Source organism: Gamsiella multidivaricata, assembly GCF_025024155.1.
Source record: "Gamsiella multidivaricata strain RSA 2152 chromosome Unknown BC939scaffold_38, whole genome shotgun sequence".
NCBI classification, from domain to species: domain Eukaryota; kingdom Fungi; phylum Mortierellomycota; class Mortierellomycetes; order Mortierellales; family Mortierellaceae; genus Gamsiella; species Gamsiella multidivaricata.
In genome coordinates, this window is record NW_026251746.1 from 332,324 (window position 1) to 345,978 (window position 13,655).

Sequence of the window (13,655 nt, forward strand, 5' to 3'; positions counted from 1 at the left end):
CGACTTTTTCGGTCGTAGAAAATCATTCCAGTAACTCGTCTCGTCAACGCATGCATAGCTTTATTGACCACCTCTGCGCGTTACAGATATATACATACACAAGTAGACGTAAACAAACAACACTTGCCTTAAAGGCGGATCCTCCCCTGAAACCGCGAGCGATAAAATAGATCATCCCCCCAATTATTATTGTAGAGATAAAAGGCAACTTCGTCTCGACTTCCTTTCTCTTCTTTTATACAATATCATCAGGAAGTGTTTTCTTGAAATCGCACAAGTCCACGAAAGGAAGAAGGGGTGCCACCATAGCCTTATAGAAGAACGGCCTTTGTTTGTTCCACAGATTCTGGTCATGGACCTGTGGATGTGATACCTTTTCCAACAACTTCTTTAAAAAAAGGGCTACAAGAGAGTGAAAACCTTCTTGTACATGTACAAGCCTAGGTACAAGAATTCATCGTCATTAGATACTCATTCCCCGCACACACTACCTGTTGCTTAATACTCTTAATGGCGATGTTAAGGGCGAGGACAAGAGCGATGCCGATTGACCGGTAGCGATCCTTTTGCGATTAGATAAAGCTGATCTCATACACGCGGAACGTGATACATCATACGCTCCACGAACACGCATGTCAAAAAGACATGCGATTCCGCCCTGTATACATTGAAGCTGAAGGGATAGCAGGGCTGTCGCCCTGGGAGGCTCTTTATGAATGTACCCCTCCTCGTCGGTAGTCGTTGAGCTCCTCCATTCTACGCCTCTCGCATCCACAGCATTTTACAGGGCTACTTGGCGAAGTATTTTTGAGCGCCACACGGTTTATCTGTGCATTGAAGCGCCAATGTCTAAAAGGATGCTGACCCTTTTACGATGTCTGGTCGCGCTAACAATGGACACGAAATACCTTGTCATGCGTCCTGTTGACCCGTCTGCACCCGAAGATGCCGCTGTTCTTTGCGTTCATTGTCATGCAACGAGTGCTGGTATTGTTGATTCTGTCCCCTGTTGCAGATGGTTTTCTATGTCATTTGTTGGTCTGGTGAAAATTGCGTCGACTTTGAATGACTCCTGACCCTGCCTCATAGGATTAAAAGTAGTTTTCATGCATTTCAAACAACGACGTCTGCACTCTACTGACAATGAGTCGTAATATAGAGGACTCTCCAGAGGCCAGCCTAGGACTTGCCATCGCAATACGCCGTAACGGAATGATTTTCTCAGCTCTAACTTGCTAATGCCACATTGATGCTTAGCTAATTGTACTTTTGGAACGCGTTTTGCAATTTCGTATCCGGATGTTATTTGAGAGCACGACGCCCACGAGTGCAGTCCGAAAGGGCATCTTACCGTACACGCCGCTGAGAGTTATTTTTACAGTGCCAAGGATTCGAGGATTTGGGCGCACCAAAAGATTTGACACTCATTCCACTTTTCGCTGCGCGAACAGCTTCATTAGATGCTAGGGTCATGATTGGTGCAAACAACATCCTCAACTTTTGTAGCTTTACTATACTTTCGACATTTTTAGTCAATCGACGAGGTTACTTTCACCGACGTCCTTTTCTCTTTTTTTTGGACCGCGGTCCAAAAGCCTACACATGCTGCGGAAAACTTCCAACTAATCCATCGTAACTTGGTTACATATGGCCTGCGGTAGCATAATTTATCTATTGTTCACACTGTTCCTTCTTTTCTTTTTTTTTTTTTTTTTTTTTTTGGGGGGGGGATAAAAGGGAGAGGTCCCATCCCTGGCAACCAAGCATATTGCGAAAGGGCTTGGTGGACCATTGGTCCTTAGTTCCTTCGCAAAGGCACCGGCAGTCCGCCAGCTATTAGAAAACCAATCATTGCAAGGCATCAGGCACTGCATCGAGTCCACCGACCTACCGCAGCTTCAGGTCTGCACGCTGTGTTCGCACCCCCATTCTTCTTTGCCTGTTTGATTTGCACCACGCACCTAGATATTGAATGTACGTTCTCAATTGCTCACTAATCTATCAGTTTCATTAATTAGTCGATTGTATTGAAGGTTGGCTCTTTGGAGCGTGAGGAGGCTGGGCGCTGGAAAACATTCTGTACATGTTCATGGTGCTCGATGCACTACCGAACAAAATGAGCCCCTTGGCCTAGAGAAGAAAAAGAGCAAAAGGCACAACAGTTTGTCTGCATCTTCTCTCTACAACCACATCTCATCTCGCGAATCATCAGCACCATCGCCTATCTCCCTTCGTCCAATCTACACTCTTAAATCAGCATCGACTCAAAACCATCCCTCCAACCAGCGCTCACCCACGTCCACCTGTGTCCACCTTTCGCGATCTTGTAACAAAGTACATCCTCTCGTCACGCACCACAGCACACAAAAAGTCGCTAAACGTTATGTCACCCACACAACCACCTTCAAACAAGCTTCTGCTGACGAGCATGGATAACGAGGACGCGGACACTGAGGATGCTAGCCGAGCCGACTTCATTGGAGATGACCGCAGGATTATTGACAATGGCCGGGAATTGAGTATAGTGGACTATTACGACTCTCACGAACAAACGGACGTGACGATTAGAAACGAAAGAAAACCTGGCTTGCCACCTGGTATGGCCCCAGCTCCTCCTTGTGCACCTACTCTTCTCAACTCTACCTTCACACGCAGTACCGTTTATTACCCCACTATTCTCCACATTCCCAATTGCTGTATGGCATTTTCAAACATCAAAATATATATAAAAACTAACATGACCAATGTCTTAATCCTCGTCACAACAGTCAAACGGCAAGGTGCAAACGATCCTGAAAAGAGTCTACCATCAGGTCTAGTTCCTGCACTACTCTGGGAAGATCCAAGCAAGTTCCGGTACCCAGACCCGCTATCGACCGCACTCTCTAAGGCCTTGTTGTGCACCGCCGGACAGGATGGGCTAACATCAGGCCATGAGTTTACCCCAGACCTTTATTCGCGTCTTTGGGAGTATGAGTTTGCATCCTACTCGGCCACTACTGCATTTCCGCCGGGTTTCGATCTTAATGGTGCCCAGACCATTCACGATATGGAGCACCTATCAGTCAAGCTAGAGAAGACCCATGCGAAAGCCATCGTCATCGGAACTCCATCCGCATGCGGACCTGCGCTGATAGGAGGAGAACTGTCTACTGCTACCGCGAAGCGTCCTCCCTCAAGGCATCTTAGCGCAAAGCGTTCAACTGCAAAGCGTTCACCCGCAAAGCACATTGTCACCGCACCTAACTCAATAATGAACGCAACCCGGATGCCCAGTCGTGCCCAAGCCCCTTCTACAGCCCAGCCAGTGCAGTGGGCAGAAAACATGACACCCGAGTCTGCTAAGTCCAAATGGCAAAGATGTGAACCTGGGGGTCCTCCCAGTCAACCAACTGCTTCGACGACAGCAGCAGCAGCAGCAACAACAGTAACAGGGGAGCTGAACGAGGAATATCTACCAGCAATAATCGAGACCATGCCAAACGTCCACACCCCTTCGACTTCCGCTAGTCGACAGACACTTCAACCCACTTACTTTGCGGAGCAGTATAGCCCCGACGATCGCTCGGACAAGCGCAGGAACAACATTCTAAAGCAGTTGAAGATGGCCAAAGCCAAGCAATCTTGACGTGCAAACAAGGTGTCTATTGCATGGGGATGAGAATTCATACATACCATACACCGCTAATCTATTATCCCATTACCCTACTATCTTATTATCCTATTATCTTGTCATTCTATTATCCTGTTATTTATTATCCTGTTATTTATTATCCTGTTATTTATTATCCTGTTATTTATTATCCTGTTATTTATTATCCTGTTATCCTATTATCCGTCTCTTTCTTCTCTCGTCTTTCCTCGTTGTCTTCTCCGTTCACTCGTCATCACTATCTATTTTCTCTCTCTTTCTTTCTGCTCACTGTTCGCTGTTCACTGCCCATTGTCCGCTATCATCTAATGTCTACTCTCTCTCTCTGTTTTCTTCGATTTTTCTTTATTTATGTTGTGCCAAATATTGGATTGATAATTATATCAATAAAAGATTATACATCATCTAATTCATCTCGATAATAAACCATGACTGTCCCTCGTGGTATGATCTCGGCTGTTCCAGGACAGGACAGCACGCCAAGAACAATTCTTTTGGAGCACTGAAAGGCGTCAATATTTATTAGCCCATGCTTCGAGGAAGGAATAAAATCACAGTTTATTTCTCTCGTCCAAAAAAGGGTATTATTTCTGCGCAAACTTTATATTAAGCACACAGCCTTCAGGGGGAGAGAAAGCTCTTTTGAAGATGCGAAAGAAACGGACCAACAGTGGAATAGGGTCTCTCGAATGAGAGCGCAAAAACGAAAATATGCCGACATGCGATAGGGGGACTCTCTGTCCAGGAGTAGATGTTGTGAATATTTATTATTATCACCATTATCACTATTACTATTATTGTTGTTGCTGCTGTTATCGTTATTTTTATTGTTATTGCTGGCTGTACCTTTGCTGGTAACAAAAGTGAATGTACCATAGAGCAGCTTTTTTTCTTTTTAACGGAGTTAAAAAACCCGGGCAATTATGACTCTAACATAACTGCTGTAATTGATGTTCTTTTGCCTGGGCCTGCTTCAGCTCTTTCCGAGAGTTGTATGCACGTCTGTCCACCTTTGAGGTAGGTGGATGATAGGGCTCAGCAAAGAAGAAGAGCGGGGCTGAATTCGAACGGACGGTGCTGCGGGATGTTCTCGTCACCGATTGCGTTACCTGACCAACAGGACTGCGGAGTGCCGACGACGGTCGCGATGATAATGGTGACCAGGACGAGGATGAGGACTGAGAAGAATTCGGTGGGGAGTATGGAGGTGTTCCTGGTGAAGAGAATCCACTACGGGGATTACAGCTATCGGGATTTGCTTCAGCTGGTTTGCTCAGCTCACCGATCTCTGCCGGCGTTCCTGAAATCGAAGTCTTGGCCATAGCGTCGTCCAAGAGAAAGAGCGGGGGACGGCCTCGCCTACGGCGTAGGCCCGAACCCATGCTCAGGATTCTACCGTCTGTTGAGACATCCATAGAGTTGGTCCGCTGGAATGAAGAAGGACTGACTGGGACCACAAACTGGATCTCTTTGCCCGTCTTGTTATAAGACTGGGGCTTACCGGCATTGCAACTCAACTTTATATGGCGATTGATAATAACCCCGTCCGAAGGGGGTGGATGCGGCGGATCTTTAGGGGTTGTGGTTGCGGTAGCGGCTGAGTCTACTAGCAATGGTTCGTTATTAGGAGAGAACGTATCAATATTGGAGAATCTTGTGTCCTTGGAAATGATTTTGGTATCGACAGCTTGTGTGGTAGGCTCGGCATTAACATCCTTAATAGAAGGACTGGCAGCTCTCCTTAGAAAAGAGAATTGTTGCGAAGAATGCATAGTGATATTATTCTCGATAAATGTAAGACTAGGTGGGTGTAACAATGGCGCTGCGAATGATGCAGGATGTTAAGAGGAGAGGAGGAGTTCGAATGTCGGTTTAGTGAAAGAAGAAGGTGGAGATGGAACTGCATTTTATATCCAATCCTTCCCTCTTGGCGAAGTGCCTTCAGTTAATTAATTAGGCCCTTGCGTCGGCCGAATAATGATCGCTTGTAGCCGCTAATTGGGCTGTAATACCATGTTTGGAGGTTAGGCCAACCTCTTGTAGACAGTTCGACCTTGAGGGACTTTCGGTGATCATGGAATCATTCAGCGCATGGATCGCTGCAGTGGAGTTTTCTGGTTCCTGAGAGAAGCGGCCATTTACGTGGCTCGATGGCAGCTGACCACATCCAGCATTCACAGCGCCAATAGTGCAACCAAATCGCTCGTCCGATTGTGCAATGGTATCTGGCCAATCCTCCATGTCTTTGAGGAACAGCTCTACCTCCAAGTCGCGTGCATCCAGAACGCCATCTTCATTTCCTTCAGGGGGTACCATACTAGGGTCGACTATCCTCTTCAGTGGTAGGTTGTTTAGGTGTAAGAGTATGAGTGATCTCTAATTTTAAGTAACAACTGTAGAAAGGCGCGTTTTTTGGTAGTTCTTTTGTTTTTTGTATATAACACTAGACACAAAAAAAATAGTATGAACGGCAAGGGTTGCTATCCCTTCTTATATGGCTCAAGAAAACTGTGGAAGCACTCTCCATACTACGGCTGTTGTCTGCGATTCTGAGCAGACACGTACAATTTGCGGATGGGATCCGTACCGGAACAGCGTCGCAATGGACGCTAAGTGGAGGTTCGAGAGTGAAGCAGCTGTGGAGGCAGTGGTACCGCTCGGTACATGACGGAACCCTGACCAAAAGGCCCACACTAATAGCTGGGCTAGACTCCACTCTCTGGAACGGACCGCAGGGGAAGTATATACTGTAGCCATTTGGTATGCGGCAAAAGAATCTTCTGGATCAATGTTTACAAACCACAGTAGATTGAATACCTTTAGAACGTGCGACTCTACCGGCGGGAGGCGAAGTATTCATTTCTTTTCATAGAATTTCTCTCCTTCCTTATTCAAGAATGGCGAAGTCAACCTCTTCAGCGCACAGCTCTTCCTAGTGCTTTCGACTAATCAAGACATTGTCTCAAATGCTTGCTTATTCTATTTTAGATCAGGACCCTGACCAATGTCGGCTGTTGGTGCTCTAATTTCCGCTTTTTTGTTTATTGCATTCCATGATCTGCCCTCGCCTGTGCAATCTTGAGCTCTTTTCGGCTATTACAGGAGCGTCTATCGACCTTGACATCTGAGTACTGATAGGGCTCGGCGAAGAGATACTTAGGAGGGGACGGTAAAGACCGCGGGGTCTCTGAGGTACTTGATGGCCTTAGATGGAAGTAAGTCGCAGCTGAAAGGATGTAAGATGGCGAGGGAGTATTTTTCCTCGTGTTCGTCCCCACGACTCTACTCGACTCGCCTGGGCTATAGACCGGTATGGGCATTGTCGTAAGCGCATTCGTTGTCGAACCTAGATCAATGACCATGTAATGGTCTGTGCGATTGGGCGAGGAACGGCAGGGACGGCCACGGCCACGCTTAAGAGCTATAATTGTATTTGGTACTTCGCTCTGACAAGATGACACGGATGATCCCGCCTGTTGGAATTCCGAAGACTTGACGGCTATGAATGAAAACTCTTTGCCCACACTATTGCTTTCTTCGTTATTATCGCCATCATTCTTGGGGTCCTTCATCCGCGAATCCTCAGAGCTTTTAGATGGATGCGGTGTCGCTGGCAGATCCATTAGTGGTGTCGTTCCCCTCGTCGGTGTCGTTGCAGCTGAGACAGCCGTTACTGTTGCTGCTGCTGCTTCAGCCTGAGCGTCGCCAATGAACTCCCATTCAATGCTAGTGGTGCTCGTTGTGCGTGTGGTGGTTGGAATGTTTGTGTAGTATATTTGCGTTGCAGCGGCGGTAGTTATATAATCAGGTTGTCCATACTGTGGACATGGAATTGCAGACTTTGTCGAGGAGTGGAGAAGGGTTGCAGGTGTAAATATCGCACTTGCTTGTGAGATATCTCCAAGAGACAGTGGGGACAACACATCCATGTAACAGCTGTCGGTTGTCGAGGATGACAAGGGCGGGGATTCTGGCCAGTCAAAATGTGTGGCCAAGTCATGGTGGTCCTGCATGCCAGCAAGATACTGCTGTTCCGATGGCAAAGGTCGCAGAGGTATAGGTTGTGGTCTTGTAGGGCCCGCTTGGTGTTTGAGTGGCTCGAGGCTGACTTTACTGAGCGTTGGAGGCCAGGTGGGACTCTTGTGCGATGTGGTCAGTTACACCGGCCTAACGTGCAACGAGGTTGCTTGCGGGAGGGTGAAGTAACGGAAGCTCAGTGGCAACAAGAAAATCTGCAGATCTGATCGCGAATCTGAGGTATTACAAGAGATTTTTCTAGGCACTGGCTGCAATTGCCCTGATATATCGACCCTATTGCTGTAGTTATTAACGCCGCGACGACTCTGTTGTTACCGTTCTGTCGCTATTTTAAAGCTTTTTGCTGATGTTATTGCTGAGTCTAAGGCAGTTGTTGCTGTTCGTGTTGGTGCTCAGAAGGGTATGGTATTCGGCCGCCTTCGCGTCTACGCTGGGTCTGATCTCAATGGTCTGGAAGTATGAAATTGTATAAGCAGGTGCGTATTGAGCTGGAGTTGGTAATGTACGTGCTCTATTGACGTGAAAAGGGTACAGTTGATGATACTGTAGCTGTCTTTGAGGGTCGATGAGTGGAAGCGAAGCGCGAAGTGGCCCTTCATTTATTCGTTTTCTGGGCTCTGGTCCTTTTTCTCGCCATACATGCCCACCTATAGCTCAGTTGACTAAAGAGAGCTATGTTGACTCGTTTAAACCCCGCAGGTGCGTGCAATGACCACTTCCATAAATATCAATTGAACACACAGATGAGCTACAGCTGAAGAACAAAAATAAGCGGCAGCAGCTTACAGGAACCGTCGTCAGAATGGGTCATTGCGCGCGTGCGTGCATGTTTGTTATACTAATGCTTACTCTCTGGCGTTCCTGGGATGACTAAAAATATGGGCGGAAGCAGGGAATGCTTCCATGATCCATGCACCGTTGAACCGCCTTCAATTCATCACAAGCTCATCACTTCTCAGGTCGCATTGTCTCCGTTGCATCAAGTTTTTCCATTATTTCTCGACGAAGCGTCCTTTTCATCCGATCAAGCATTGCGGGAATGTCAAGCATGAAAATGAAAGAGAGAAGCATGTCAACTGCTCCACATTTTCGGCTTTTATCGATTTTCCCGCCAAAATAAATAAATAATAAACTGTTTATCTATATGAGTGGCCCAGAGACGATCTTATTGAACGTTGCCTATTGAATCCAGAAAAAGAAGAAGAGGGAGGAGATACGCAGGTTAAACGACAACGATAAGAATAGACAAAGAATGATACCGAAGCCCAGTATGATTCTGCTTATGCGCGGGAAAAAAATCCCGGCGAATGGTTGTGAATAAGGTTGAAGAACAATCGCCCAAAAAAAACATTAAAATCAAAAAAAGATATCAACGGAAACGGCCGCAGCAGCCTAAGCACTTACCAATATCTCGCTGTCAATAAATTTTCCTAACATGCTAACGCGCTGTTTGTGGTCCATGGACATGAGCTCCTTGAGTGAACACAGAGATAAGATCAGCTGGATTGAAAACGGGTTGAACAGGCCGAAGGACGCCAAAAAACGCTCGTGCTAGGAAGGAAAGTATATACAAATTGAGAGTCAGCCGTTGGTCCTTGAATAATACTCTGCGCGCATACGACGATGACACTACACCATACAGCGAGACAACAGTTACTTACAGTGCTGTCCTGTTCATTTAGCCAGTCTCGCCAGAGCCATTCTTCACGGCTTCGCCATCCATCTTCGTCTCTCCGTAATCCAGACTGAGCAGCAATATCGATCTGCACGGCAATTCTTTCTCCAATCGCACGGGTCATCCATGCGGCACAACGCTCATCTGAAGCAAAGAGCACCCGCGTCTCAAAGACCAGTTCGCTAGCTTCATTATATCCATTTGGGAATGAATCTTGCACAGATTTGAGCTGTCTCGAATGAGTTGGACTCTGATGGCTGGACAAATTGAGAGCACTGCAATAGCTTAATCTTGACAGCCATCCTGATCGAGTATGTGTTGAAGGTACCCAGGCTGTCAGCTTGTTAAGTTGGGGCATCACTGGTCCGGCAAAGGGGTCGAGTCGAGAAACTGTGGCTGAGTGATCGTCAGACCGGTGCGATGGCGACGACATGGGTTGTTTGAGTGCTGGGTGGAAGGCCGAATGCGTCTGAGTTGGTGTTGATTCTATCCCCCTCGCTGAAAGTTGTTTAGGTTTCGAGAGTGCTGGGCCACTCCAATTATACTCCTCAAGGATTAGCCAGACCGACTTGTATCGTGGTCCTATCCTGGCCAACGTCACAAGGAGTTCGTTCAGTCCCGCATCTGGATCTTGGATGATGGCCTGGCCAATCTCGCGAAGAGGATAGAGTAGCACAGCGTTTCCCTCGTCCAGAATAATGTCTGCCTCCACGCGGGCCGCTGCTCGATTGCGTGTACACTCTGGTAGTAAAGCCTGTAAAAATGAAAAGAGCAAATGTTGATTACAGTGGCTGTGCTGGATTTTTATCGACAGCTGGCCTTTGCCTATTTATAAAATTACCCGCAGATACTCCATGTCCCTTTCCACCAACTGAACTCTGCCGCAGTCTGGATCAAGTAGCGCGCGGACGATAGCGGTGTTCTGGAGTATCCGATTAGAGACGATATACCGGTGGGTCACAAAACTTGGTGGCAACAAGGAATCGTATGGCCGAGGTTTTATGTTTGTCGATAGATGATCTGACACCCTTGTGCAGTTTCGATCCTGGCTTTGACTCGGATTTAATGCCTTTAATGGCGCCTTTCTCGCCAATGAATTCGGTTTTGACTGGATTATACTACTGGGCGCTGGAGGGCGTTTTGCGTGGTCAAGAGTGGGAGGTTCATGCTTTAGTCTCTTTATCAGCGGCAAGTGGGTTGAACTCGATGGTGGCGCTTGCTGGGTCCTGCTCAGTCTCCGTAGGGCCATGAACTTGCTGACCTGGGATGACGGCGAGAATTGAGAAGGGGACGCCGATGAGGTTAAGGAAGGATAATGACGATCTGAAGACGATGATTTATTTGCGATAGGATGCATGGGAAACGAATGTCTGAAAGGAAAGAGAAGGACGAAAAGAATAACCAGCGGGGCGCCATAATATTTCCGCATGCGAATTTATTAATAAAAATTAGGCCGCGCTATAACGTGTTGCAACAGATTTCGACCCTGACAGATATCATCCCTGGGAGCCTCCCGGCCCTGTATAACCACGCGTCCTGGGCGCACGTACATCCTCCGCTAGCAGAGGCTCCGTTTCGGTAGTGTCAAAGTCGTCATGACCATGGCTCTTGGCTTGGAAATGGTAATAGATACACATCACCAACAACGTGCCCTGAAGACATCCTGTTACTGCATATACAATCCAGGTCGTCCAATTGGCACCGGGTCTAAGTGCCAAGGATAATGTCAAGAGTGCTGCCCCTGGTGTTTGCATCATCATCATCGGAATGCTGAGTGCTCCGACAGACTAGTGGGAACCAAAACCATACATTAGCGCGCCAAGCTTGGAGCCCTATCCTATGGTCCTAACTGTAACTATCGACCAAACATACCTTGCGCTTAAATGTCCTATGGATCTGCGGGACATACTGAATGGTTGCAAGGACGACGCTCGTGATACCCAAGAAAGTAGCCCACGCTGAGGTCCAGTGGTTCTCAGGGCCGCCAACAAAGGCCAGAAGGACTATCGTCACGACAATGCAGATAACGAGATGCATTGCCACCACATGGGCGATCAACAATGACAATGCCCATTCTTCTGTCTGGGCGGGTAAAAAGGAGAATAAGTGTCGAATATGCTGTTGAGATCGCTCAGCGACTATCTTGTGCACCGGGTAGTAAATGAGATACAAGACGAGACTATTATTACAACGCCAGCAAAGAGACGACAAATATGTCAGTACGGCTCCAGTTTCAAAAATTCTCCCTATCGACACCTTCATCTAGCTCATTTCTCGAATACATACACCAGGCCAAACATGACAAACTGGACACCAAGTTGGGCGATTCCAAGTATACTCTCCAGACATGGTCCAAGGCTCTATTCAATTAGAAACTGTTAATACAGCGGCAACTGACAGTTCTTTGTATCAAGAGGCCCATCTATTCACCGCTGTACTTACTAGGACACCGCAGCACAATATCACCTTCCACTGAAGAACGACAATATTAAGAAATGTGGAGCTGGCGGAAATAGTTCCGAGTAGTAAAAACCAGGGACTAATGCCTTCGCTGGTTCCCTTGTGAATGATACGGAAGTGCTGTACATACAAAGAGAGTTCTCATAAATACAAAAAAAAAAAAAAAACTACGCAAATGCATCAATATGTCCATGCAGCAAGCATAGGCGTACCTGAGGCAAGTATGAGACGACCATGCCGACCAAAATAAAGAGAGAAAGTGCCAGTTCGAAGTCACTATGCCGGTCTATACACTCACCTGGCTGGGGCTGACCAGGCGCCGGTGGCTCGGGACCAAGCTGAAAGGGAGTAATCCACATGGCAAATAACGCGGTCAAGGAGGTGAAGCGAGCGGTGTGGTCAAGAGAAAACGAAAGAGAAGAGGGGAGGAGAGGGAAAAAGAGAAGGATGCTGGGAGTCAGAATGAGGAGTGCGATGCCAAGCAGGAGCACCCGAAAGGGGCCTTGAACCACGCGGTCTTGCGCCTATTCAGGGGGGGTCTTCACGTGATGTAGACTAAGCGACGTCACGGGGTTTTAGCGGTAGTCTGAACTTTTCCGCACTAACTCGCTGATTGGCTCGAAATAGCGTTGGGTTTTATTGTTTTCTCGCGTGCGGAAATAATGAATGTGCACTAAGAGAATTTACTGGCAGCGAGAACCAGCATTAACTTCATCTATTCCTTTTATCTCGCGTACTGCTTTCTGAAGGAGTGCCGCCGCAGAAACAAAGTAAGTCTCCGTGCACTTCCTGGTCTTGCCATTGTGAACCACTCGACCAAGCTCCATCCAAGCCTGGCGAATTGTCTCCTCACACTCCCACATCACTTGAGCCCTTTCCTCCTCCTGCCGTCTTCTTTTTTCCTGCATCTCCTGTTGTCGCACGGCTTGGAGTCGCTGCTCCTCCTCCTCTCGTGCTGCTTGTAGTTGTTGAAGTAGATTCGGAGAGAGAAACTCCTCTAATGGAGGGCCATAATCCTCTTCCAGGACGGTTTCCTCATTCTCGTCAATTGACTGTCCCGTTAAGCTCAGTTGCATTGTTGTCAAAGCACACTTGGAACCCTGGATAGATCCTCGATACCAAGAACATGTGCTTACACGGTAGACCGTGTTTTTCGTTGTCAGGGCAAGAACAGGAGCGGAGCCGTTTGTCCGACAATATATCGATAGCATATTGCGCCTCAGGCGGGGTCTGAAACGACAACACAGAGATCAAGCCTTCCACAGACTTAGTAATGTTGATCAATGTTCTCGCCCGAGCCGAATCAACTTGGATGGCCTTTTTACGCCGTGCCTCCTCGTGGAATGTTAGGCGACGGGGTTGAAGGCCGCTTGTGATCTTGAAGTATGTGGTGCGGTACTGGCTTTCCACCACACCTAGCAGGATGTAGATGAGTTCGTCGGCTCGCAGGTTGCGCTTTCCCGCCAGAAAGTTTCGCTTGAGGTTTCGATGCCATCGCTCCACAAGGTTATTTGTGTTAATATGTTGATGGTGCTATTTCAAATGAATAAAGTGCTTCAACGTTAACAAATTGACTAGAATAAGACCAGTTACATATCGTAGACCAGGCCATTTAATGTTAATGACTTTGATTTGTAGATATAGTATATGTGTATATGTATATGTATTTGTGTATAGTAATTATTATTAAAGTTAGTTCTCTTTTTCACTTCCTTCGTCTTGTTACACACAGCTATTTAAGAGCACCGTTGCCAAATGATAGAATCTCAGTCTTTGTCTACTCAATCACATACCCAGACCCAAACCTATTGCGCAAGGCGATCAGAAAGA

General features: G+C 47.2%; 6 protein-coding genes across 6 annotated transcripts; 1 reads left to right on the forward strand and 5 right to left on the reverse strand.

The window, feature by feature from the left end:
• Positions 1–1,891: 1,891 nt before the first annotated feature.
• Positions 1,892–3,827, forward strand: BC939DRAFT_453772 (uncharacterized protein). The gene has a single exon (XM_051555974.1). The coding sequence runs from the start codon at positions 2,384–2,386 to the stop codon at positions 3,626–3,628; it is 1,245 nt and encodes a 414-aa protein (XP_051411592.1). The 5' UTR covers positions 1,892–2,383; the 3' UTR covers positions 3,629–3,827.
• A 566-nt stretch (positions 3,828–4,393) lies between these two features.
• BC939DRAFT_453774 (uncharacterized protein) lies at positions 4,394–5,518 on the reverse strand. The gene has a single exon (XM_051555975.1). The coding sequence runs from the start codon at positions 5,422–5,424 to the stop codon at positions 4,582–4,584; it is 843 nt and encodes a 280-aa protein (XP_051411593.1). The 5' UTR covers positions 5,425–5,518; the 3' UTR covers positions 4,394–4,581.
• Positions 5,519–5,605: 87 nt separating this feature from the next.
• BC939DRAFT_477781 (uncharacterized protein) lies at positions 5,606–6,409 on the reverse strand (the record flags this gene model as incomplete). Its single annotated transcript, XM_051558706.1, has 2 exons — positions 5,606–5,986; positions 6,218–6,409. The coding sequence occupies 2 exons, from the start codon at positions 6,407–6,409 to the stop codon at positions 5,606–5,608; spliced, it is 573 nt and encodes a 190-aa protein (XP_051411594.1).
• On the reverse strand, positions 6,362–7,890 carry BC939DRAFT_181392 (uncharacterized protein). Its single transcript, XM_051550450.1, has one exon. It carries the CDS (start codon positions 7,663–7,665, stop codon positions 6,694–6,696), a length of 972 nt encoding a protein of 323 aa, XP_051411595.1. The 5' UTR covers positions 7,666–7,890; the 3' UTR covers positions 6,362–6,693.
• An 888-nt stretch (positions 7,891–8,778) lies between these two features.
• On the reverse strand, positions 8,779–10,751 carry BC939DRAFT_453779 (uncharacterized protein). Its single transcript, XM_051555976.1, has 4 exons — positions 10,207–10,751; positions 9,352–10,119; positions 9,095–9,241; positions 8,779–8,869 (listed from the first exon to the last, which is right to left on the reverse strand). Exons 1-4 carry the CDS (start codon positions 10,720–10,722, stop codon positions 8,831–8,833), a joined length of 1,470 nt encoding a protein of 489 aa, XP_051411596.1. The 5' UTR covers positions 10,723–10,751; the 3' UTR covers positions 8,779–8,830.
• Positions 10,752–12,311, reverse strand: BC939DRAFT_453782 (uncharacterized protein). Its single transcript, XM_051555977.1, has 5 exons — positions 12,038–12,311; positions 11,808–11,945; positions 11,652–11,725; positions 11,238–11,544; positions 10,752–11,152 (listed from the first exon to the last, which is right to left on the reverse strand). The coding sequence occupies exons 1-5, from the start codon at positions 12,182–12,184 to the stop codon at positions 10,862–10,864; spliced, it is 957 nt and encodes a 318-aa protein (XP_051411597.1). The 5' UTR covers positions 12,185–12,311; the 3' UTR covers positions 10,752–10,861.
• Positions 12,312–13,655: the final 1,344 nt, after the last annotated feature.

Bases quoted from the DNA above. Each gene is read 5' to 3' on its own strand.
- BC939DRAFT_453772 (XM_051555974.1), top strand. From the start codon at position 2,384: ATGTCACCCACACAACCACCTTCAAACAAGCTTCTGCTGACGAGCATG.
- BC939DRAFT_453779 (XM_051555976.1), bottom strand. From the start codon at position 10,722: ATGCATCCTATCGCAAATAAATCATCGTCTTCAGATCGTCATTATCCT. The intron at 10,120-10,206 runs GTAATTTTATAA...TCATTTTTACAG, and splicing joins GGGACATGGAGTATCTGCGG to GCTTTACTACCAGAGTGTAC. The intron at 9,242-9,351 runs GTAAGTAACTGT...TTTCCTTCCTAG, and splicing joins TAAATGAACAGGACAGCACT to CACGAGCGTTTTTTGGCGTC.
- BC939DRAFT_453782 (XM_051555977.1), bottom strand. From the start codon at position 12,184: ATGTGGATTACTCCCTTTCAGCTTGGTCCCGAGCCACCGGCGCCTGGT. The intron at 11,726-11,807 runs GTAAGTACAGCG...CTAATTGAATAG, and splicing joins TATTGTGCTGCGGTGTCCTA to AGCCTTGGACCATGTCTGGA. The intron at 11,545-11,651 runs GTATGTATTCGA...TTGTAATAATAG, and splicing joins TTTGTCATGTTTGGCCTGGT to TCTCGTCTTGTATCTCATTT.
- BC939DRAFT_453774 (XM_051555975.1), bottom strand. From the start codon at position 5,424: ATGCATTCTTCGCAACAATTCTCTTTTCTAAGGAGAGCTGCCAGTCCT.
- BC939DRAFT_181392 (XM_051550450.1), bottom strand. From the start codon at position 7,665: ATGCAGGACCACCATGACTTGGCCACACATTTTGACTGGCCAGAATCC.